At 41.7% G+C, this 26,355-nt stretch overlaps 2 protein-coding genes and 1 long non-coding RNA gene across 3 annotated transcripts; 2 read left to right on the top strand and 1 right to left on the bottom strand.

Annotated features, from left to right (window-relative positions):
* Window positions 1–348: 348 nt before the first annotated feature.
* On the bottom strand, window positions 349–2,901 carry LOC135652005 (uncharacterized). The gene is made up of 2 exons (XM_065172713.1): window positions 1,974–2,901; window positions 349–773 (listed from the first exon to the last, which is right to left on the bottom strand). The coding sequence occupies exons 1-2, from the start codon at window positions 2,853–2,855 to the stop codon at window positions 468–470; spliced, it is 1,188 nt and encodes a 395-aa protein (XP_065028785.1). The 5' UTR covers window positions 2,856–2,901; the 3' UTR covers window positions 349–467.
* A 10,135-nt stretch (window positions 2,902–13,036) lies between these two features.
* On the top strand, window positions 13,037–15,262 carry LOC135651996 (uncharacterized). Its single transcript, XR_010502016.1, has 2 exons — window positions 13,037–13,580; window positions 15,080–15,262. It is a non-coding gene; the product is annotated as an uncharacterized LOC135651996 (long non-coding RNA).
* A 7,522-nt stretch (window positions 15,263–22,784) lies between these two features.
* LOC135651990 (protein trichome birefringence-like 28) lies at window positions 22,785–25,671 on the top strand. The gene is made up of 5 exons (XM_065172706.1): window positions 22,785–23,551; window positions 23,658–23,829; window positions 23,937–24,136; window positions 24,224–24,379; window positions 25,156–25,671. The coding sequence occupies exons 1-5, from the start codon at window positions 23,007–23,009 to the stop codon at window positions 25,511–25,513; spliced, it is 1,431 nt and encodes a 476-aa protein (XP_065028778.1). The 5' UTR covers window positions 22,785–23,006; the 3' UTR covers window positions 25,514–25,671.
* The last annotated feature ends 684 nt before the right edge of the window (window positions 25,672–26,355 follow it).

Genomic DNA, 26,355 nt, shown 5'->3' with positions numbered 1-26,355 from the left:
TTTTTCAGGATGTTTGGATGGAAAAACTGAGAAAATTTCAAGGATTATGAAAAAATGGATATGCTTGTTGAAAAATATGAAAAAGAGATACCTCCCATCAAAAACCCAAAAAAATAAAAAGTAATCATTTTTCTTTCCTCTCGTTCATATATGATGAGAAAAGATCCAAGTAAAGATAAGACATCCAAAATTCAATACAAACTTGTGAATAGCTGAGCTTTTATCTATCAATTTTGAATCACAGATACTAAGAAAATTTTGATACCCCACTCCTTGAAATCTGTCGTTGTCCAACGTTTCTTTTGCAATATACCATCATGAATTCAAGGAGAAAAAAACCAGCCAATCTAACATAAAAATTTCAAGATTCTGAACCAACAGTACAAAACCAAAAGATCTCAATTCTACAAACATACCGAGCAAGCTGACAACACTAGAAGGTAAACAAAGTACAGAGTAGGACGATATTACAGCCAGTATCTCAGCAGCGGATCTTTCAAAGGGAGGCGTTCATGGTAGACTTTCCATGCATATTCTTCCAAACAGAAGGCATGAAACCTCTTTCCATCATCATCGTCGTCATCACCTTCGTCACCAATGTCGGCGACACAGCCATCTACTGATAAAGGCATTAGGGGGGAGATAACACTATCAAGTGGAATGGTCACCAGCACCGTCACAGATATGCAGCCAGAACCATCACAGCCATCAAAGGGCAAGGAAGGCGTTTGAGGCCTGCTCCTCACCTTCTTAAACCTTCCGTTGCTCCAAACCTTAGGACGAGCAAATTGTCACAGCAAGTTAGAAATATGCATCAAGATACAAACTGCAATTTTATCCTAGCCTTTGAAGTTAAGCCCACAAGTTTTCATTGTGCTTAGCTACAAATGCATTTGGTTTACCTAACAATAAACACAAGACAACACATTGGTAGATAATATGTCCACTAGAATCAATTGACACTGTTTTGTAGGTTGCTCTTAACTCTTAAGCATGCAGGCAGAAACTAGAACAGGCTAATATGAACTTGACACCAGATCTTCAAAGACAATTAAAATGAGTTCCTATGAGATCTGTTCAACCTGAGTCATTTTCTTCGGCGAGGGTCTATATTAAGTTCAGCTAGAATCTAGGCTTAGCTGTTCTCTTTTCTCTAAAAAGCTATCAAGTTCTCAATTGTGATTGATGAGAACAACTAATGCACGCTTCTTAAATTGAATTCAAATGTGACATCTTTCATGACCATAAGAAAGAATTTGAATGTGGATGAAACCCTTGTGGGATCTCAATTTTCTACTCTACCCATAACTAATCCTTTGATGTTTGTCAAGCATGTCTCACATGGAAAGAAGTCAATATAGGCTGCCCGTGTAGTGCAGTTCAGCTGTCAAAAGCATCTAATGTGTACTTAACACCAGACCTTCAAAGACAATTAAAACGAGTTCCTGATGAGATGAGTTCAGCCTGAGTCAGATTGTTATTCTTCAACCAGGGTCTACATTAAATTCAGGTAGAATATAGGCTAAGCTGTTGTCTTTTATTTCAAAAGCTATCAAGTTCTCAATCGTGATTGTTGAGAACAACGAATGAGCGCTTCTTAAATTGAATTCAAACATGCCATCTTTCATGACTAAAAGAATGAATCTGAATGTGGATGAAACCCTCATGGGGTCTCAATTTTCTGCTCTACAGGATAACTAATCCTTTGATGGCTATCTCACATGGAAAGTAGTCAACAGGCTGCCAGTATAGTGCAGTTCAGCTGTCAGCAACAGATGCTGCCTATTCTCGAGTCATAGCAAGGGATTATTTTCAGCAAAAAAAAAGAAAAAAAAAGGCGGTATATATAGTAAGTGCAACACTTGTCGTCATAGCAATCGATTGTCACACCTATCTAAAAGCATTCGATTTAGTTCTGACTTCAAGATGGTTAACTGTAGTAGGAGAAGGGGATTGGCAGCCAAGAAACTCACCTGAGCAATGTCCCCGAGTGTAACAAGTATAGAATCGGCGATGGGAGCGATGCAGATCCGCTCACCTGAGTCACCGATAGCGTAACAGGGCTGCCTCCACCAATTCATTTCGTACTGAAGCCCCACCACGTACGGGTAGCACTTGCAGTTCCCCGTCTGAGAGGCAAGTTTGCCCGTATTGCTACAATCGTGGTGAGAAGAGATCCACAACAAACACCTTGGCATATAATTCCGCTTCTCGAAGGGGTTTTCACAAAACCCCCTTTCCATGGCCGATAGCATCTGTACCACCCCCAATCCCACCTTCTCCAAGCATTTGCTGAACTCTTGCAACGCTGGAAAAGATGCAAACCCGCCCGCGTCCCCGTTTTCGCTGGTATCTAACATCAAAATCCGATCCTGATCATCGTGGTCGAGGCTATCACCGTCGCAGTCGTCGCGGTTGAGGCCTAGAGATAAGAGATTGTTGACCGGGAGCCATTGAGATTGGAGGAGGGACCGAGAATCGGCTACGGCCGAGTAGGCGAGGTCGGAGGGGACACCGTGGCCGGCGAGGTGGAAGAACCCGAAGTCGGATGCGGCGGAGAGGAGGAGGTCGCTTCGCAGCGGCTGATCGAAGGATATGACAGGCGGAGAAGCCGGATGCGGGGAACGGCGACGCGGCGATGGGCGAGAGAGGGTTGGAGTAGCGAGAAGCTGGTGGAGGAGGCGGGAGAGAGCGGCGTCGGCGTCGGCGGGAAGGGAGTTGGCCAGCGATTGGTTCGACGGCGTCGGTGGAGGAGGCGATGGGATGGCTGCGTCGCCAAAGCTATGGTGGTGATCGTCACCGACAGAGGAGGACGAGGCGGAAGCGGAGGTGGTGATGGTAGAGGACGACGCCATTTGGAGGGAACGGTCAGACTTTTCTCGAGATAGTGTTTCTTTTTGGCTACTTAACGAAAGAGAGCAGGAGATCAATGTATGCTTACTCGCGGAACAGCTCAAGAGAGTTCTGGGCAAGCCGGTCGGGTTCAACCCAAACCGAACCAATTGGTTTTGTAGACCAAGACCAATCTTAATCTCCTCGGTTTTCCTTTTGTTTCAGAGTGCATAAAATCTAACACATTCGGGAATTGGTCTATTTTCTGATTCGATTTTTCCCCGGCTTAACCGAACCGAATTAACGGGTCGAATCGGGGTGGCATCCGGGCAGTAATCTTTGATCCTCATCACAAAATACCATTTATTTTCTGACACGGTGACTTTTGTGGTATTTCTGTGCGTGTTACAAGTTGCATGCGGCGGCGTTTAGGCTCTTAACGGGAATTCTAATGCCCGGATTGTAAGGCGGCGCGGCCAGCTGGGTGATGCTTGGGAGGAGGAAACGTAAGCGAGCCACTCTGACTTCTGTGAAAGGTCAGTGATCCAGTAATGCAGAGTTGCGTGGCGAAAGACAATAACAAGTGCTCCAAGAAAAAGGAATCAAAGTTTTATACTTATTGGCTCTTGTAATGATCTCCGCATGCTTCTCACTTGATACGAAGGTTTCAGATGAGTTCCACTTTGTCCCCACCACGGTGCCATCTTTTTCTGAAATGTGAAGGTGGTAGGCAATAAACGAAAAGAGCAGCAGCTTTTGATGCTTGTGTTTGCGACGTATAACTCAGAGTGGAGAGACGGCAAGTGGGGGAGAGGGATGAGGATGACGCAATCGTGTGTCTATCGAGGCCAACCGTTCCCTTGTTATCAGCCTATTAAAGAGGGTCGTCTTCTTGGAAGCACAGAACATGGGGGGCCATGTATGTTCCTCACAACATTGGCCGATATCTGCACATCTTATGCTTGCAGAAATGCTCATCCACGGAAGTGATACCACTCAGATTGTTGTTTCATGGATGCTCTTAACACTCTACAGGCACACTGGAGCAGCTTCCAAAGATGTGCAAATGTGTGTGTTCCACAGATATTGCACCATGGATTACATCCCTGGGAAAGTTGCTCTTGTTACTGTCAATCTGGAATAAAATAAGCACAAAGACAATGTATTCTGCGTTTGCTTATTCTCTCAATTTAGGCTGCTGACTTTTCTTCTGCCCTGAAACTCACATGACTAGGCAAGATCAGATGTTGAGACTCAGGTTTCCATCAGGAATTTGGAAAAGACAAAGCTGATCGATCATTGAGGCAACTCCCCCTTCTCTGCCATGGAGGAAATAATATCACATCCACCCACGAGCTCCCCGTTGACAAAGACCTGTGGGAATGTAGGCCAGTTGCTATAGTTCTCCAGTGTTTCCCACCACCCGTGGTTGTATTCCTCATCCAGCACATCGATGGATTCAAAAACCAGAGTGGAGCACTCCCTGATCCTTTGATGAATGCAACTATTTTTTTCTCCTTCACCAGCTGATCAATGAGGGACAGTCAGCTGGACATTACGTGCAGGTGTCACTCTTAGATCTGGCTTTTTTTGTGGCCGCCTTACCCATGTCTGCAATGTGCTCTTCAATCCATAATTTCCAAGCACTGGTTAGAAAAAATTCAACTAAGGTGCCCAAAAAGCTGCGGTTATATTGTAAATGCACAGTGTGGAACCAAAAACTGCTCTGTAAGATATGCTTAATCGCATGTCTATAAAGATTACTATATACTTTTGAAGTTTACACGGGTTTGATAATTCACATATACGGTCCAAAAAGCATAACATATCAATCATGTTGCACAAGTTTGATTCACGATGAAACCTTCTCACTCATAGTCATGCTAAAGTCCATCCAAATTTTATTGGCTATTGCAGTATACTATGATGATGAGATCTGACAGATAGATATGAAAATTACATTCCTTAATGGGAACCTCGAGGAGGAGGTGTATATGATACAACCCGAGGGATTCGTGTCCAAGGACTGCCCAGATAAGGTGTACAGGTTATTAGATCCATTTATAGACTAAAGCAAGCTTTCCGAAGTTGGAACATAAAATTTGATAAGGCAATCATATCTTATAACTTCGTTAAGAATGAAGATGAGCCTTTTGTGTGTACATGAAGGTAATTGAGAGCGCTATCACTTTTTTGGTCTTATATGCACTATCATCTTTTTGGTCTTTTTGTGTGTACATTCTGATCATTAGGAATAATGTATGAATACTATCTACAGTAAAAGCTTGGTTATTTAGACACTTCTCCATGAAAGATTTAGGAGAAGCATCCTATATCTTGGGGACTCAGATCTATAGAGATAGATCTAAGAGAATGCTTGATTTGTCCCAGTTTAGGTACACAGACACCATTGTCAAAATGTTTGACATAGAAAATTTTAAGAGAGGCATCATACCGATGAGATATGAGATATCGCTTTTTTTGTGGCCGCCTTACCCATGTGTTATTTCCAGATTCATTTCCCAGTGTCTGCAATGTGCTCTTTAATCTATAATTTCCAAGCATTGGTTAGAAAAAATTCAACTAAGGTGCCCAAAAAGTTGCGGTTATATTGTAAATGCACAGTGTGGAACCAAAAACTGCTCTGTAAGATATGCTTAATCGCATGTCTATAAAGATTGCTATATACTTTTGAAGTTTACACGGGTTTGATGATTCACATATACGGTCCAAAAAGCATAACATATCAATCATGTTGCACAACTTGAACTTAGTACAAGAGAAAGATCATGAAGTTTGATACCTTCTCACTCATAGCCATGCTAAAGTTCATCCAAATTTTATTGGCTATTACATTATACTATGATGATGAGATCTGACAAATGGATATGAAAATTACATTCCTCAATGGGAACCTCGAGGAGGAGATATATATAATACAACCCGAGGGATTCGTATCCAAGGATTGCCCAGATAAGGTGTACAGGTTATTAGATCCATTTATAGACTAAAGCAAGCTTCCCGAAGTTGGAACATAAAATTTGATGAGGCAATCAGATCTTATAACTTCGTTAAGAAAGAAGATGAGCCTTTTGTGTGTACATGAAGGTAATTGGGAGCGCTATCACCTTTTGGTCTTATATGCGGATGACATCTGATCATTAGGAATAATGTAAGAATAATATCTACAGTAAAAGCTTGGTTATCTAGACACTTCTCTATGAAAGACTTAGGAGAAGCATCCTATATCTTGGAGATTCAGATCTATAGAGATAGATCTAAGAGGATGCTTGGCTTGTCCCAGTCTAGGTACATAGACACCATCGTCAAAAGATTTGACATAGAAAATTTCAAGAGAGGTCTCATACCGATGAGACATGAGATATCGCTGTCTAAAGGTATATCCCTAAAGAATCTTGAAGAAAGGACGAACATGGATAGAATACCCTATGCATCAGCAATAGGGTTTATCATGTATGTCATACTATGTACCAGACCTGATATAACGCATGTTATAAGTGTCACGAGCAGGTATCAGGCGGATCCAGGCTTGGAGCATTAGAAAGTAGTAAAGTATATCCTTAAGTACTTGAGATGGACTAAGGATCTTCTACTAGTATATGGAGGTAGTAATCTCAGGGTTAAAGGCTACACATACTCAAGTTTCCAGTCCAATTTCGATGATAATAAGTCAAATTTGGGGTATGTGTATACCCTGAATTGATGAGTAGTAAACTGGAAGAGTTCCGAGCAAGATACTACTACTGACTCGATCATAAAGGCGAAGTACATTGCTGCAGTAGAGGCAACAAAGGAGGGATTTGGATGAAGAAGTTCATCACAAATCTAGGAGTCGTGCTAGATAACAAGGAGTCGATTCCCTTATATTGCGACAACTGTGGGACGATTACTCAAATAAGGGAATCCGTGTCTTATCAGAATTTTTCTAAGGATGTTCCAGCTTATTAAAGAGATCATGACCCGAAGAGATGTAGTAGTGGAAAGAGTTCCATCCGAAGATAACATTGCAGATCCATTGACAAAGCCGTTGTCTCAGATTGTCTTTAAGCATCACAAGGGTTTGATGGGGATCAGACACATATGTGATTGACTTTAGGTCAAGTGGGAGATTGCTAGTCATAGGTACCCAGCAAGCCAATCACGTGAGTGATGACACATGTGACTTGACACGCAATCGTTTTGCTTATTATATTTTGATATTTTATCACTTCATATTGACTATTGCATATATGCATGTATATATTGTGATGTCCTTGGATCCATGCAATGTGAATCAAATCATGATGATATCACGATAATGAGACCGATTGGCATTTAAATACAGATCATAAATAATTCCGGTCATAGGTTACTCGAGAGGGACATCGAGATAATTAGACAAATTGGTATGTTATATACCCGTCTATATGATAGATGCAACTAGTATTATAGTTGCTCGTGTGGGAATACTAAGGATACAATATATATGCTCATTATAGAATGAGTTCAATGATTGATCCGCTTACGAAATGCTGGATGGTTGATGATACCTTATTGTTAGACATCGATTCTGTAATCCTAGTGGTGTATATAGTCCTTAGACTTGAGACACCAAGGATGTCCTGTATGAGTGCTCCACTCTTTGATACCAGACTTATAGGTTTGAATGCCTCAAATCTAACACAGCCGGTCTTTGGGAGTGGTAGTCAACCTTACGAGGGTTACTGAGTATCGATAGATGATCATCCACTCTCAGTGTCATAAGAGGAATGTCTCATGTGTTCTTGCTCAAACAAATCCTTGGCTAGGGTCATTCAGATTGAGAGAGAGAGAGTTCTCTGGGAGAATCCGATTAGAGCGAGACTCGAGTAGAAACCGTATGGGTTTGACAGCACCATGCCCGATATATAGTCTCTGGGATATTAAATGGATGAGAGACTATAGGTACACGGTAACTGAGGACAGACATATCCAATGGATTGGATTCCCCTATATCGTTTGGGGACTGTGACGTAGTGGCCTAGTACGTCCGTAGTCGATGAGTCGAGTGAATTATTATAGAGATAATAATTCATTAAGCCAAAAGGAGTTCCGATAGGTATGCCGTACTATACACATACACATATCTCTGTAATGATTTAGGGATATACGATCTCCCTAGGTAACACAATCTTTACTATGCATAGTTTTCTATTTTACGAATTTTTATGTACCAATCTTCGCACGATGACGAACAAATCTTTGGAGACTAGGAGATTTTATTTTCTATTCTTTCGCTGTGCATGTGATGTCACCCCCAAAAAATTTCCCAACAAGATACACGGTAACTGAGAACTGATAGGTCCAATAGATTAGATTCCCCTGTATCGTCTGGGGACTGCGGCATAGTGGCCTAGTATATCCGCAATCGATAAGTCGAGTGAATTATTATGGAGATAATAATTCATTGAGCCAAAAGAAGTTCTGACAAGTATGACTCACAGCCAGCTCGATAATGGGCCTAGAGGGTCACATACATATGATAGACGTTACGATTAGTAGAGGTTCGAACATGAGATATCTGTCGGGGCCCCTATCTTATTAGATATCCAATAAGTCCCCGAATTATTGGATCCTATGAATGAGATCCAATAAGAGCCCATGATAGATTATTGGATTGAGATCCACTAATCTAAGAGGCTTGAGTAGTTGGATGGAGATCCAATATCCAATAGGGGAGGATCAATTAAAGTTAAGTTGATAGGGGACCTCTATAAATAGGAGGGAAGTAGTGGTTCAAAGGCTAGAACATTTTGCTTGTCTCTCCTATTCTCCTCCCCCTCTCCACCTCAAAGCAGGCCTTGAGTTTTGAGGAGCATCATTGCAGCCATGCTGTGTGGATCACCGCTAGAGAGGAGGGCGCTTGACCTCCTTCACCCTCTCCTAGAGATCTACAAGGATTTAGGGATATACGATCTCCCTAGGTAATATAATTTATCTTATACGCAGTTTTAAGTTTCGTAGATTTCACACACCAATCTTCGCATGACGACGAACATGTCTTTGAGAATTAGAGATTTTATTTTCTATTCTTCTGCTGTGCATGTGATGTCGCCCCCAAGATTTTCCAACAAAATATTTATAGTAACCATCATGTGTTCTAAAAGTAGTTTTATAAATGTCATCTTCATGTACACAAATTTAGTGATAGTATCTAATTTAGTAAAAACTTATGCACCTCCCAATTCGTCAAATAACTCATTGAATATGATACTTGTCTTTTACTATAATATTATTGAATACTCGATAATCAACACACATCTGCCAAGAACTATCCTTTTTCCTTACTAATAAGCCTGGAGAGGAGTATGGATTAACACTAGCCCTTATGACTCCTACTTAAAGTATCTCTTTAATGATTTTCTCTATCTCTATCTTTTGAAAGTATAAATATCGATAGGGTCGAACATTAGTTAGTGCACTCCTAGGTAGTAAAGGGATTTAGTGATCATGTGATCGAAGAGGTGGAAGTCCTTGTGGTTTTGCAAATATATCCATAAATTCTCGGAGCAATGATTGAACACTTTCATCTTGTTTAGGTATTGTAATTTCTTTTTAATACTCTATAATTGTACCAAAAATCCATGCTGTCCCTTTCAAATAACCATCTCCATTATATGGTTAGTAATAATTGTGACCATTATATGGCTAGTAATAATTGTGACCTTACTACTATGCTTTTCCTGATCACTTGCTTTCTATTGATAAAAATTTTCATAATTAATTTAGAAAAATTCTAAAAGATATCATTCAAAATTAATAGCCACTCAATTGCAAGCACAACCTCATAGTCGTCCAATGGTAATAAGAAAAAAATCCATGAGTAATTCTTGACCCTACATAACAAGTTTTATTTTGAAATACTTATTATTGTAAGTTAAAATTCGTCCATCAATAACCTTTACCTTGAACTTATCATAACGTTTAATGTGATAGGCCAATCGCACAATAACCTTCCTATAAATAAAACTATTAGTACTACTAGTATTAATCAAAATAGTAACTGACTGATATTTCAAAAGCCCTTCAACTTTTATAATTTGAGGATTAAAATAACTAGCTAATGCATATACAACATATGCGATAGGTTCAATAATCTTATCATTATCAATACCTTCATAATTAGAGTCTACAACCTCAATATCCGGTTCCTATTCAATCATCAAATGTTTTTCTTGTTTGCATTGATGCTCTCTACTCTACTTTTCATCATAATGTCAGCACAAATCCTTTGCTAATTATTTCTTGAGTTCCTCTTCGACCAGTCTTCTGGTATTAAGATTCCGATTAGGAATGATTAGAGTAATTGACTTACTACACACTTGTTTATTAACACTCATAGTTCGATGATTTTTCATGTTTATTTTTTCTTCATACAATCATGTAAAAGAAATTACAACTGTCATAGTGTAAGGTTGACAAGCCTTAACATCATAATGAATGTATGAATTATGACTTTTAATGAATAAATCTCGTCAATTTCCTTTCAGACCAATCTTTAGCCCGATTTGATAGTCATTTAAATTGATTTTGATACTTTAATATAGTAGAAGTCTAGCGAATCTTAGCAAGTTGTCCATCAACATTTTCATATTCGGATAGTCCAAAATGAATAAGAAGCTCTTTCTTAAATTACTCCTAAGCTTCATGACAAGTTTCATACCAATTATACCATTAAATAATATCCCCATGTAGTTGAATTAAAGTTATTTCTATTTTAGAATCTTATAGAGTTTTGTGAACGAAGAAAAAATTTCGCTGCTTTAGAAATCCAACGGATTGGATTTTCATCTTCTTATTTAAGAAATTCTACTTCATATCGATAAGGGTAGCCATTATCATACTCTTAGTAATCTTTCTATGACTTCATATCGATCTAGTTGTTTATTGGTAAAAACCAAACTTCCATCTTATTGACTTTTGCTAAAACTCTCCAGCAAACTCTTTTTAAAATCATTGAGAGTTTATTACAATCTATTCTTAATTTTTATTTCCAAGGCTTCAAATTGGGATTCCATATAATTATTAATAATTATTGCATATGATTGTAGATTTATAATTCCTAAGTTTTGTTTTTGATTTCGGGTCAAGGGCATGAGCACTATTTACTTGGCGTTGAAGGTGAAGTCATTGTTGGCGGTATGGGTGTCAAGGCCTATGGCAATGTCGGAGAGGAGATTGAGGTAACATTGAGAAAACACCACAAGATATTTAGGAATGATGAGAAAATGCCATAAAAACTTTAGGAACTCTACTATGATAATAGATGATAAAATTTTAAGACTTTATCTAAAAAAATATATAGGAATTTAATCGCTTTGAGGGGGATCAACCTCTAAGTTGGCCAAAGACTTTAAGTTATATTTGTTAACAGTATTACACATAATTATTCAATCCATAGTTAACTAGGAGTAAAAATTCTAACAAATGAAATAAATAAAAATATCTATTCCTAATTTGGAGTCCTAATATAATTAAGAAAAACTCAAAAACTCATACCATAACTAAAAAATTTAAATAAAAAATAAAAATTAATATCAAATTTATAAAATTAAGGAATCCTAACATTAACCCATGAAATAAAAGATCCTATTATAATCTCCATATATATATATATATATATATATATATGAGATATGCTTTTGAATACAAATCTCTATCTGCCAAAACACTATACATGTCAACATGACAAGTAACATAAATATCAAGGCAACATAAGTCTTGCTTCTTTTCTGCCATAACCCCTAAATGCTTCTTTCTTCCTACCGATGAAGAAAGTGAAATCACATTCACTGTAGTGAACCTGAGCTTGTTGATAGCAGATAAAATTTTCTCAACTATACGAGAAAATCTCACTACTCTGTTGAGGGAAATCCTCTATTTTGTTGAGAAAAATCCTTCCTCCTAATATGTATAAATAGGAGATGGACATATTAATGTATTCAAGCTAAAGTTACTTCAATAAAGCTTCTTCAATAATTATTTTTATCTTATATTCTCTTCTTCAATTGTCTTATATGCTAAATGCATTATCCTTTTCAACATAGAATAGTACTGCAAAGTTCAACCACAGGCAGAGGGATAGATTCCCAGCTGCTGAGTTCCAGCCTTCAATGATGGCTCTCCAGAAGAGCACTCAGCGGCAGAAGAAAGCTGTGTTTGAATACACCCAGTCATCCTAGGGAGACGAAACTGCAAGTCCATCCATGACTTTGTCCGAAGCTTTTAGTCCTCCCTTTACTTTCGGAGATTCCTCCTTTGTTCAGTGCCACCACTTCTTGCCCCTCTCGGTGTGCCTCTTGCCCATGGAGGCAACCCAAAGGCGGAGTCGATCGAGTTGCTCCATGTTTGGTCAAAGGCATCAACACCAAGTTGGCATCATCGCATCCACTGCTTAGTTCGAGCAAGAGAACCATACAAAGTAACATGAGATGATTTTGCTCCTCTCGTAGTTGTCTACTTCGAAGCCACTTAATATATACATTATATATTTGTGGCTATGGAAGATAAGATACTACATAGTCTCCAATATTCATATCGATAGCCTACGTAAGTACTAAGAAAGTGTTGGGTCCAATGCTGACGAATCCATTGACAACATCAAATGTTATCTGAATCCTCGCCTATTGGATGTTGCCGATGATGGAAAGACTCGACGATGGTGCAAACGCGAAGCAAAGCATCATCATATCATCCATCGAAATAAAAACAAATTTTAGATGGAAAGCATCAATATCATATCATTGGCGAAGTAGAACAACGATACCTAAGTATCTAAAAAGATTATGATGAGTCGATAAAAGATAGTAAAGTTTTTACAGAAACTATTTTTTTAAAAATTAATATCTTTTAAATGATAAAAATAATAACATTATTTTTGTATGTGATAACATGTACATTATCTTCTATTAGGAGATGTAAATAGAGACGGAATTAAATATTTTTATTTTCGTAATTATAAAAATATTAATATATATTTTTTAAAATATAAAAATAAAAAATATTAAAGATAACTAATTACGAAAGATAATACTTTAATTAGTCCGTTTTGTAACAAGACAGTTGTAAACGGGTTTCGCGTCAACGAGATTGCGTAAAGGGTGCCATAATGACCCGATTACCCGAACCGAATCCAATAATGGTCGCCGTGTCAATTGTTCGAGCCGAACGTTAAGCGGAAAATGTTGAACCACGTTCAGCGATCTCTGTCTCTTACCAATCAAAGCCTGCTATCGTAGTAGCCTTCTTCCGTGTCTTTTCTCTGCCGATGAGCAGCGGCAGCCGCAGCGGCTCTTCGATCTTCGATGTGGCATCCTCGCCGAGCTTTTCGTTATGAGGGGGCCAGCCGGTGGCGAAGCAGCCAAACCCTAGGATCTGCGTCCCCTGCGGCCTCATCCACCACCGATGGCTGCCGTGCCCCTCCGGCCGCCTCCTCGCCCTCCATCGCGGACGACGGTGTCGCCGAGGCCAAGATTAGCTGCACGAAGGTGTGGGAGGAAGCTGGGACGGTCGGGAGTCCAATCATCGATACTGCCTGCCCGGCTAGAAGCTGGAGAAGGTCATCTTTAGGAAGGAAATATTGTAGAAGGTCCGGGATAAGAAAGTGTGGAATTTGGGCAGGAAGAAGCGGAGGTCGAGTGTCGGGGGAATATTGAGGTTAACGAAAAAGAGGAGCAGCAAAGGAGGAGCTTTCGGCATCATATGTTGAGGTAAGATTATCAGATCTTTTACCCTTCTGCTGGTTAGGTGAATGATTCTGCAGATTTAAATTGTTTAGCATCATGGATGGATAGAGAGTTTGGGTTGGTAGGATGGCCGACTTTTTCATCATTGACATGCCTCCGATGAGATCATTAAGAAGAAAGGAAGCACCAATAATCAATGACATTGCAATCACATACTGAACTGTTGATCATTCTTGTTCATAGGCCAACAGTCATTAAAATGCTTTTCTAAAGTCGAAAATTATATGGGATACTCCCCGGAACTTCCTAGATCAGTAGAAATCAAAAGATACTGGTGATAGTTCGACCAATAGCATCATTTTATAGATATCAGATGCTGATCCAAGGGACTTAAGCTTGTAAAATTGTGGACGTTCGTGTATGACAATTAAATTCTTTCTTTGACCAATTGTCCATGTTGGGATGGGGTTTCCCACAAATTTGCTCTATGGGCAACGACTTCTCGGACCCCCTTCTCTTATCATGGGTCATTATGTGAAATATGTATATGCTAATTGGTGTGCCTTGGTATGGTCTATAAGGCAGTCCAGGTATAAATTGCTCAAAAGCTTTGGTGACTTTTGACCTTATTCCCCAAGATTCATCAATGCTGGTATACCCTCTAACGTCTGTACAGATTGTTGGAATCTATATGCTAAACCATGAAATCTTTCTTGTATAACTTGGGTAATGCTTAAGATTTCAATTCCCATTTATTTTTCTGAAAGATGCATAAAGAATTTAAATTTCTTTTTATATATGAACAATCATAAGTGACTAGTGAAATGGTAAACAAGGAGTTTAACTATTATGCCAATTATGTTTCACCCATTATAATAAGCTAATCTTGGTTACATCATTTCAACAAGTTGCTCCAAACATATCCATATGCTGGATGAATCAAAACATTTTGGTCATGAATTTTGCATTGGTCCTCTGTTACTTCCTAAATAGGAATAGTATTATTCTACTGATGCCTTGGAGGGACAACATGATGTGCTGACGACACAGCCTGGCTAGCTGCTAATGGCAGCTTCTGCCTCACTTAAGCGAACAGAAAACATTTGCTTGCAGCAATTTCATGTTAATTCATATCTCCAAACAAAATGTATCCTTAAGCTGTTTAAGACAAAAATATGTAGATTCAAAAAGCCGTAACAGCTACCATAGCTAGGAGTCATGACCATTCATCTATTTCTTACCTCATCTAAAGATTTAGGTTCTGTATTTTGGAAACAGAATGTAACATAAGCACAGGCTCTGTGGGGATGTCAGTATAGTATTATGCTGCCTCTGGCTCATTAAGTTAGAAATATGTTTCTGTTTGGTGACAGTTTTTGTTAGTTTTACCATTTGTTTATTGTTTTATGCTCAGTGTATGTAGTTCACTGTGAAATGCAATTAGACATTCCTTTGGTGGTTTCATGTGAGTTGCTGTTTTATACACCCACAACAAATCTGTAGATATTCCCTCACTGAAACAGGGGAATTCTCCTGCTGACAAGAGGGATCATGCTGGCAAGAGAGCGATCAAATTTTAATCTTCTAAGAAGGCAAGTATGCTTGGGTCCATTTAAATTGTGTAAGCATAAATGTGATATGTAGACCTTATGGCCAAGGTTTTTTCATCTGGCCTTTTTAAATCATCAAATTGCTTCAATTTTCAATTGAATCTTTCTATTTCTTGCGGGATGGGGACGAAAGCGTCAAATAAGAAGGATATTATTTCAAAGTTTGCATGCTTGCTTGCTTAAATAATGTTCCAATTCTTAAGCCAAGGTTTCAAATTTCATTATGAGACCTGTACTGATTGCTCGTCAGACTAGTTCAGACGTGATACGTAATGGCATTGCCAATACATGGAAATTGAGTCATATCAGTTGGCACAGACCTAATAGACGAGGAGAGAAAGAGGAGGAGATTGTAAGCAAGGTATATAGTTTCGAATGATACCGCTCGTATTGAGCGGTACGTATCGGTCCGACAATAAATCGGTATGCGGACCGCTAGCTACTGAGCAAGTTTTATTTATTTATAAATAAATAAATAAATAATATATATAAAGGCGACATCGTATATTTTTTTAAAATTATATATATACACCGGTATACCGAGTTGTATACCACTCGGTATATTGTACCGTACCGAGAGAATGTCGAAACTTCGGTACGATACGATATTTCAATCCTTGGTTATAAGAAATGTGCAAGAGGACTAACCTTATGCATGGTCTTAAATTTGGTATGAAATAATGTCATGGAACAATGCAGTCATGATGTTCGACACTTGTCCATGACAGTTTTTGGTTCTTGCTTCTCATTATGTGCGGTGTTTTCAAGTGTTTTGTCATATGCAGCATGTACAGGGTAGAAAACACTATTTTTAGCCCTATTTTTATTTGTTGTCAATGTTTTTGTTTTGTGTTTACATCATGTAAAACTCAGAAACTTTTTTGGGTGTCCAGCATCGCTCAAAGGGGAAAATAACCCAAAACAACTCTATTTTCCATGTGCCATGGGCTAATTTGTGGTTAACGGTTTTGTGATGCGAAACATCAGCTGTCTCAAAACCTTAGAACTCTTGGGTAGCACCAAGGCGGTTAGGGCCTTGGGTATATGTCTGAGGAGTGATGCAATGTCTTTAGTGTGCTTGCTTTATGTTCGGCGAAGGTGCTAGGTGAATATTGGGCCTATATGTACCTTCGTAACCCCCTTTGTGTGTGCCTGTTTGCCCCTTTTCGAGAGGTTTTCATGTTTAATAAAAGCTGGTTGCTTTATATTGCTTGTGATCCCAGATATCTTGCTCTTTTCGTGTGCGATTGTGGTGTATTACTTGCATATTTGCTTTTGTAACCTTTTCGTTGCTATGTAGGTCCTTTGTGGAGTGTACGAGGTTGAGTTTTAGGCTGACTCTTGCGAACGAGTATTGCTTAAGATTCGCATGCCTTAGGCAATCTCAACTAAGGACATGACAAAGTGGTATCAAAGCTGGTTAAGCTAACATTGGATTGCCATGGCAGGGCAGCTTGCCAAAACTAGCACTACTATACAAGATGGGCAACAGTAATGCATGGTCATTTGAGAGAAATGGATTGAGCACTCGTGTGACTACTAGCAAAGCTTCTCAAGAAGAGCATGGCATTTGCAGTGATGTTCTCACACCACAAGAGTTCTCTCACATAAAAGAGGCACAAGTTGAAGGGCAGCCTGAATGACATAGAAACACCAAAGAAAGTGGCAGAATTGGAGTTGCAGCTCAACATTGTCAATCAAAAGTTGGTGGAGCTCTATGGAAACGGGGAGCTTTTCAAGATATGGTAGTCTGTCTAAAAAGAGTTGGAATCTCGATTGGATCAACTGGAGATTCGAGTCGAAAGGTTGACAGATGACACGAAAGAAGTCCATGCAATACTTACAAGAGCAAGTAAGGGACCTGAGGGCTCATGTGTCGGTACTCATGCAAGCTATGAATGTGAGTAGCAGAATGTCTCGCGATCATCTCTAATCAAGAGTAAGGGCTCTTGAATCGCATAGATACGTGGGTGATCGAGATGCTAAGAAGTTAGAAAACTTCCATTCGATATGGAACAATACTTTAGAGCGACCCAACCCGAATCAAAAGATTCCAAGGTGTTGTTAGTGATGATGTATCTCATTAGTGATGCAAAACTGTCGTGGTGCATATGGTGGGAAGAAATACATCAAGGCCGCTATAACATCGACACTTGGGATGTATTAAAGTGGAAGTTGTGAACTCAATTCATGCCAGAGAACATTGAGTTTGTTGCATGACGGAAGTTGCGGCAACTTCACCAGACCTCTACAATTTGAGATTTTGTGAAAGAGTTTTCTGCACTGATTCTAGACATTCAAGATATGTCCAAGAAAGACAAACTTTTCTACTTCCTCAGCGATTTGAAACCGTTGGCTCAACAAGAGTTGCATCGTTGGAATATTTGGGAGCTAGCAGGTTTAATTGTCAAGGAAGAATGACTCATAGATTTCTCTACAAAGACGACCCAAAAAAGAAGTATCCACTGGAGAAGGGATCTCCAAAATCTTTTTGATGGAAGGACTCGAAGAAGAAAGGTGCTTCGACGAGACATGGACTCAAAGGGAACGTCTTGAACTCCGGCAAATGTCTTTTGTGTGTTGGAAAGCATCTAATGTTAGAATGGTCGCAACGAAGGAGGCGCTTAATGTGCTTGTGGCTTCTTTCCGGACGAAGAAGGGTAAAATCTTCTAGCTCGAGGAGGTTTCGCATTTGAATAGCGACAATTCATTGTCAAGACCTCGTATAGGAGATGTGCGTTTGTTAAACTCATTGTGAGGTGAAGTCGGGGAGAAACCTAAACAGGGGCTAAAGAACACTGATTATTCAAGCTCGAGTTTGTTGGATTTGAGCAATGACAACAAATCGCCATAAGGATATCGCATTAGGGCAGTGCAATTGCTGAATGCACTACAAGGTCAAGTAAGAGAGCAGTTAGAGGCAACATGGAAAGAGGCAAAGGCATATGACAACCCATTGATGTTCGTGGACATCAAGTTGAAGGGGAAGGTGATTTGCGCAATGGTGGACACAGGTGCTAGACACAACTTCATAGCAGATCGAGAGGCAAAGCGACTCGGATTTAAGCTGGCGAAGAGTCCAAGCTGTATAAAAAAAGTTAATTCGGAGGCGAAGCTTATCTCTAGATTGTCAAAGGGAGTGGACATCAAGATTGGAGATTGGAGTAGTATAACCAACTTCATGGTGTTTCCCTTAGATTATTTCTGAGTCGTTCTTGGTGTGGAGTTTCTACAAGAGGCGAAAGCAGTACCCATTTCATTCTTGAACTCTTTTTCTGATAGACGATGACTCTTCATATATGGTGGCACTTTCGAAGAAAGCTTCGAAGGAAGCTTTGAATGACATATACTCTTAGCTATGTAAGTGATGAAAGAATCAAGGTGGGAAAACCTGACTAATCCCATAGCGATGTAGCTGGAGTCATAAGCCCTTAGCACCGGGTAAGAGCATCAAGATGAATGCACTTGAAGAATATGTCGGTGTGCCAACAACTAGGTTACCAAAACCCTTACGACAAGGGTGCAAGGTGGAATGGCAGTTCGAACTTTGAAAGAGTCAAAGATCTAGTCAACTGCCCATGTTGGATATCATTTCTAGAGTGAGATAATCTTCGAGACCTCTCAAACAAGCTCTTGGATGATAGACTACTCCATAACTTATCTTCGCTCATGGGTAATATGGTGCTTTCAAGAGACAAGACTAGGTGAGCGATCATCAATGTCATGCAAACGACTAAAGAATCAGAGTTAGCAGAGGCCCTGCAACAAGCGGACGATGGTGACTATATCGAAAAGTTGCAATCTAATTGGCGGGAGATCATAAAGGAAATGCTTCTCAAGTCATAAGGTGTGCTGAAGCAATTGATCAGTAAAGGCAAGGCATTGCAATGACCTCGAGTCCAAGAAGAACTTGGTTGATAAAGCATCGAAGTGAAGACCATAAACATCAGAGGATGAAGCATGGTACCTTAGCGGTGCGTCTTCCGAGCGTTGACCAAACTTGTGCTCTAGAGGGGAGAGCACAATTCTAGCTGCAGATGGGGTGTGTATGATCTCGTTGGCACGACCAAAGTTATCACCTAAGCACACTACAAGGGTGAAACGGTCCGAGTAACACTTCCAATACTCTAGAAGTGCGACGATGAAGAGTGGGTGGAGTTGAGTAACTACCTTGGAGCAAAGAGTGTAACTTGAGGGATTTGAGTGAATACAATAAAACCAACTCAATTCTCCTCACCACCTATGTACTGGAGCTCTACGATGGTTGGGAGTTCCTTCAAACGAAAGATGCAAGGGGCAAACATCATGGGAGAAGGCCATAGACTCTTCAAGTTCTGCAAGGCAAAGCTCTTATAGGGTGACACCTCCAAGGGGGCTTAAATGCAAACATGAAGGCTCTTCTCTTGCCAACCAACAGACTTGAAGAGTGGAGTTGAGTAACTACCTTGGAGCAAAGAGTTTAACTCGAGGAATTTGAGTGAATCCAATAAAAGCAACTCAATTCTCCTCACCACCTATGTACTGGTGCTCTACAATGATTGGGAGCTCCATCAAACGAAAGATGCAAGGGGCAAACATCATGGGAGAAGGCCATAGACACTTCAAGTTATGCATGGCGAGTTGCAACAAAGTAGGTGGATCGAAATTGACGACTCAATAGAAGCTGAAAAATAAGTTGCAATTAAGGATGATCAATTTTCAGCGTATAAGGAGGCTTCGATGAGGGCGTTAAAAGAAAGGAATAAGTGAGTGAGAATGTTATGGAACAATGCAGTCAAGGTGTTTGTCACTTGTCCAAGATGGTTTTCGATTCCTGTTATTCATTGATTGTGGTGTTTTCAAGTGATTTATCATAGGCAGCATGTATTGGGCTAGATACACTACTGTCAGGCTCATTTTTGTTTGTTGTTAGTGTTTTTGTTTTGTGTTTTCATCATGTAAAACTCAGAAATGTTTCTGGTCATGCGACGTCACTCGAAAGGGGAAAATAGCCCAAAATAGTCTCGTTCTTATGTGCCACGGGTTGATTTCTAATTGATAGTCTTGCGATACAAAACGGTAAGTATCTAAGCCCTATGGAACCCTGGGTGGCACTAAAGTTGATAGGGTCTTGGGTATATGTTTAAGGGGTGATGTAATGTTTTTAGTGTACCTGTTTTATGTTTGACATGAGTGCTAGGTGAACATTAGGTCTGCATTTATCTTCGGAACCCCCTTTGTGTACGCTTGTTCAACCCATCTTTAAGAGTCTTTTGTGTCTAATAAAAATTGGTTGCTTTGTGTTGCTTGTGATCCTAGTTATCTTGTCATATTTTCGTAGTGACGATGACATATTATCTACACGTTCGTCTTTCTTATTATTATTTTTTTTGCTGTGTAAGTTATTTGTGAACTACACGAGGTTAAGGTCTAAGTTGACCCTTGCAAATGAGTATATCTTGAGTATCTTATGCTTTAGGCAATCTTATCTTAAGAGGTGACCTTATGGTCTTAAGTTTGGTATGGATTAATGTCAAGTTGGTTAACGATGGAGAATAGAAGAATCTACAAGAAATATGGTCATTGGTTGAAGGGAGAATACAAAGGACAATGGCTCCCGAGATGACAGATGAAGACAGGAGGTAGGAGGAAATCAAACACAACAATTGCTTGGCAATACGACAGATGAAGACAAGAAGGGGGGAAAGAAACAGAAAGAAAGACTAAATGATATAGGACCTCCGAGCCCACCAATCCAAGTGCATAGTTTGCTATGATTCATCTTCAGCAATGGTACTTTAGTAGTGCAAGAGTGTTTTTTCCAACAACAGTTGCAGCAGAAGATTTACTTGCACAGACTATCGAAGCAGATAATCTTTATTCAGAGACGACAAGAGATTACCAGAAGACAGGTATGATAAATACTGATGTTTCCCTTTCTATATCTTCACTCCTTAGGATTATACGAGTATAAAAGAAGAAGGCTTCAAAGTTCTCTATGTGATGCTGTGGACCATGAAGGAACATGTACTCCTAGGTCGGAGTGGCCCACTTATTCCTGCGTGACATCGCGCATGCTGTGCCCTTCAGTATCCCGCTTGCTTGTAACCTTGCAGTCGTCTCACTCACAAAGCTATATGATCTCTTGTGCCTTCTGCAGGACATGTGATGAAAGATTCTGAATAGGAAAAGATTCACAGGAGAAGACAAAATGCAGTCTGATCTCATCAACCGTAGCACAAAAAACCCAAGAAGAGGTTCACTGGGCTCTCCCGTTGGTATGACTTTTGACTCAACTGTGACTATAATCTTACACAGTTTGACCCCATTTTTCTTTTTTCTTTGGTTTTTTTCTCCACTAACAGTAGGCTAGAAACACAAATACATGAAGTTTTCTCTTCTCTGTAAGAGGAAATAGTAATTCAAGACTTTTTCTGATGGCCCCTCAGCAGCCTGCAGATCGTCCTAACATCAGAGGCATCTGCTTTGTTGCTTTCTTTCTTTTCTCTTTTCTGGTACAACCTACTGTCTTCGGTCATCGAGCACCGCTAGGATAGAAGGTTTAGAGAGCAAGTGAGAGTAACAGTAGCACTTGAATATGCAAGCTTCTCGCGGGAAGCGCATGAACACCACGAGCACTTTCCCTGCTGCCTCTACAAGTTAGTAAAAAGGATGCAGAGGTGGTCCTCAGACTTTCCCAAAGGTTGGGTGGGTCAATTAGCATTGAGGATTTCTAAGAGTGAACGAGTCACTGCACTGGAACAGAGGAGGGAATCAAATCAAATGCTCATATGTTCTAAATATTCAATGCACCAGGCCCTACTGTGACCAGATCAGATCGCAAGGCTAGGGGGCTTGTCGGCTGCGGAATGGTGCCAATTGTTTATGCTGTCTTCTGCCGTGCATGGTTCCCGACTGAACTCGTATTGGCAAAACACAGCTGTCTGATAGTATAATATTCGACCTGCTTTTGCCATCACGTCGCTGGTGGTACATTGCTTCTCGTTAAACTTTGTATTGCCGAAATACCACACACTCTGGCATGCCTGTCTTCGTCGTGTCATCCCGTGACAGTATTAATCGGCAACTCTCCGGAGGCTGTGGGGGCGGGCATCTCCGTTCAAGTGGCAGATGAAGAGCGTATGTGTGTCTTGAGAGAGAGAGAGAGCTCCGGTCATCCATTGTGCTTTGTCTTTGTTGCCCGTCTCTGTTCCCGTTAGGTTTCTTTTTCTGTGTGCTCGCTCGCAAGCAATCATTCGTTGTCCACATGGTCAACCTAACTTTTGCCTAGTGCTGCGTTGCCCCTCTTCTTCTTTATGAGAGAGACTCCACTGCGGTATTGATTAGGTTTCTTTCCATGGATCTGAAATGGGGGAGTCGCTTCGTTCCCAGCAGTCCACACTACTTCATTATAGTGAGTAAATGACTACATGAATACACCTTATCGATCGCACTTCTTAAACATATGCTTATTATGCTCACCAAAATATTTTTGTTTTCCTCCGAGGAAAACATTAAAGAAAAAATAGTACAGAATAGGAAAAAAATATGATTCATGTGATGAAAGCCCACAAATGTTGACAAAACAGATTTAAGGTGTGATAGCTGGTTGACCTCCAACTCAGGTTTCCCCATCAAACACCTAAAGCACTGGCCCAGCTGCTTCCTTCGCTATTGCAGCCTCTCCAACTTGTAGACGTGAAGGCCGGAGGAAAGGCAGGCTTGTCCAAGTAGCATATCCTCCCTCTCCTCTTACCAAATGAGAGCTTCTCTTCTGGAGCCATAAGCCTTTGCTTTTCTACCCACCCTGACATCTCCCCTTCCCCTACTTCCTCCAGATCCAACACCTGGGAGAAGCACCATGCACACCCCTCGCCGGAAATCCCCGCTCGGCCCGCCGCCGGAGTCGTCGGTCGCGGTCGCAAAGCTCGCGGCATCCTACGTCAGAAAAGGCGGCAACCTCCCGATCTTCGTCGTCGTGGTGACGATCTCCGTCTTCGCCTTGGTCATGTACAGCGAGGACATCAAGGCCATCGCCGGCTACTCCTTGTCGCGGTACAAAACCCAGGATGACGCCCCCGACGCCTTCTCCGGCGTCAACCTTCGCCATCAGACGCAGCACGGTAGCAGCAATCGCTCGACGCCTGGTCAACAGCCTCAGACCAAGAACGAGAAGCCCAGGAAGGGGCCGGGGCCGCCGGCCGGCGCCGAGATGGCGGCCGTGAGCGTGCCGGACACGTGCGATCTGTCGCGTGGCGAGTGGGTGTTCGACGACGTCAATTATCCGCTCTACCGGGAGGATCAGTGCCAGTTCCTGTCGGAGCAGATGTCGTGCTTGCGGAACGGCCGCCGGGAGGTCATGTACCAGAAATGGCGGTGGCAGCCCAAGGGCTGCTCCTTGCCCAAGTCAGTACACCGAACACCGTCCATCTCGACTCCTATCAGCTTCTTGACATCATCTCTGTTTTGGTTAATTTGGGCTGATGGTAAGTTAGGATTCTCGATTCGCCAGATTTGATCCGAGGCTGCTGCTGGAAAGGCTGCGGGGGAAGCGGATGATGTTCGTGGGCGATTCGATGAACCGAAACCAGTGGGAGTCCCTGGTGTGCCTCCTGCAGACCGTGACACCGCCGGAGAAGAGGAGCCGTCGGGTCGACGGCTCCCGCAGCATCTTTACGGTAGAGGTACTACTACTACTACTACAATCCTTCCGCCGCATCCATCAAAGCTGAGCTCGCTCTACGGCTATCCTGTTCTTGGCTGATCCGTCTCCCACTGTGAAAAACCCAAGGACTACGACGCGTCGATCGAGTTCTACTGGGCGCCGTTCCTGGTGGAGTCGAACTCCGACGACCCCAACATCCACACCATCGACGTGAGGATCATCAAGGCCGAATCGATCGAGAAGCATGCTGTGCAGTGGAAAGGGGCGGACGTGCTGGTGTTCAACACCTACATCTGGTGGATGAACACTCGCAAGATAAAAGTGTTGTGAGTAACCAGCAGCAGTCGATTGGCCACACTTGCGGTCGCATTTAGCTTCATGTTCTTACATCCATCATCTGTCTTTGGGAGCAGGCGTCCGGGGGCCAAGAATTGGACACACACCGATGACGTCGAGAGATGGGACGCGTACGAGACGGTTTTGAGGACCTTGTCCAAATGGCTGGATCGAAATATGGACCCCAACCGGTCGTCGGTGTTCTTCATGAGCATGTCTCCTCTTCACATCAAGTAAGCAACTCCTGCCACTCTTGTTCGAGCATCATCTTAGGATCTACTGAAACCATGCCATTTGCACTGCGTCCAGCACAAGGACGGGATCCTTCTCCCGTGACCCATTACCGTTTGAGACATCAAAATGTGAGGCACTCGTCCAGCCTAACCCCCTTGAAAACAGAGATGACATGTTGACCCCATCGAACATACCGCAAGGGAACGAGTTCAAATATTTAGTACTAGCTAGATCTTGCAGCAGAGTTTTCCTCGTGTTTTTCCATGTAGCGCCATGGGTAGGCTTCGATGATGGGGAATGTAGGAACACCGTGCGTTGATTCTGGTAGGAAGACAGTGGTGTCACTGTGCGTGACATTGGCGGTGGCGTTCGAGCGAAGTTTCCTCGAGAGCTTCCAAACCGAAACGTAATGTCAGCAAGCGGTGCCCACGGCCCACCGTGATGTCCGGCTGCCTAACCTCTCCGGACGACCTTCTCGACATAGGCCTTCCCCATAAAGAACACTAAAACAACAGTCTCGATGCAAACAAGATTGACTTGGCTTTGTCACCATGTTCACTAAGTTCTCGGCTGCAAAGTCTCTAAACTTGGGTGTGACGAGGTGACTCAATTACCACCTTAAGCTACCTGTCTTCCGTTAGCAGCTGTCTCGATGCAGCTGTCCCATCTTTACCAATATTCGGTGACCATGCGACAGGGAGTTGATTCTTTTCTTGCAATGCATAGAGAAAGAAAGGGTTCTGTAGCTAATTGATTTGGAGTTGCTGATGCGTAGGAGCTCGGACTGGGGTAATCCGAACGGGATCAAGTGTGCGAAGGAGACGCTGCCGATAAAGAACGTGACCGGAGTCTCCGTCGGCACCGACATGAACCTGTTCGCGTTGGCAAAGAAAGTGACGGGGTCGACGGCGCGGGTGCCGGTCACCTTCATCGACATCACGGCCATGTCGGAGTACCGCAAGGACGCCCATACCTCGGTGTACACGGTGCGGCAGGGGGCGCTGCTGACGCCGGAGCAGCAGGCGAAGCCGGCCGAGTTCGCCGACTGCATCCACTGGTGCCTGCCCGGCCTGCCCGACACGTGGAACCAGGTCCTCTTCACCCGCCTCCTCTCCGCCCGCCCGCGCCACTGACAATCGAGTCCTCCTCTTTCTCTCTATCATTTTGATTTCTTTTCCATTGCCGGAGAAAAAAAATCCAAAATTTTACTCGACACGAAGCTCGACGACAAGATAAGATTCAACTGTTGTTGTTAGAAAAGGGAAATATATCAGGGGAGAGAAATTAATTATCTCTTGTGTTGAGCTTATTTATGGGGCGCATTCGGTGAAAGTGGAGCGTCTTGTTCCGATGATGTGACTGAGCTCCGACCAACCTTCATCATTCAGAAAAGAAACGAGGATGAGTTCCTTTTCTGTAGCGTTCGGTTCGACCTGCCTAATTTATTTCCATCACACCAATAAATAATGGAACGTGGACAGCAACGGTGAGACCCACCACACCACACCACACCGGACTTAGCGGGTCACATGCGTTCTGGACTCATGTAGCTAAAAGTTCCCTATTTCTCGTGCCGTATGACTTTTATAGACCGAGGCCGAGGTGGGACGCCGGCTGTTACCCTAATTTTGGATTCGATATGCTAAATGATCCTAATCGAACTGAATAGTTGCCACCGCATAAATTATCTGCTTGCTAATCTATCTAAGAATTATATATTATTTATGCAATTTGAGACGCAAAAACCCATTATCCGTAGCAATTTATGGCACCAACTTAGAATTATTACCCTCAACAGTCTATGCAACGGGACTTTGAATGATGGCCGCGATTTGTTGTTATCCCTCCTCCATCATGATTCACGAGTGTGTTCTTAATTGACGTATACTGCTTCATTAATTAGAATCCGATGAGCATTTACTCTTCTCCTTTCCCACGCTCGAGCCTAAGTCGAGGGTAGCTGATCCCGACGAAT

This window comes from Musa acuminata, chromosome BXJ1-4 (assembly GCF_036884655.1).
Source record: "Musa acuminata AAA Group cultivar baxijiao chromosome BXJ1-4, Cavendish_Baxijiao_AAA, whole genome shotgun sequence".
Classification (NCBI taxonomy): domain Eukaryota; kingdom Viridiplantae; phylum Streptophyta; class Magnoliopsida; order Zingiberales; family Musaceae; genus Musa; species Musa acuminata.
This window is presented reverse-complemented; position numbering and strand designations above follow the sequence as displayed.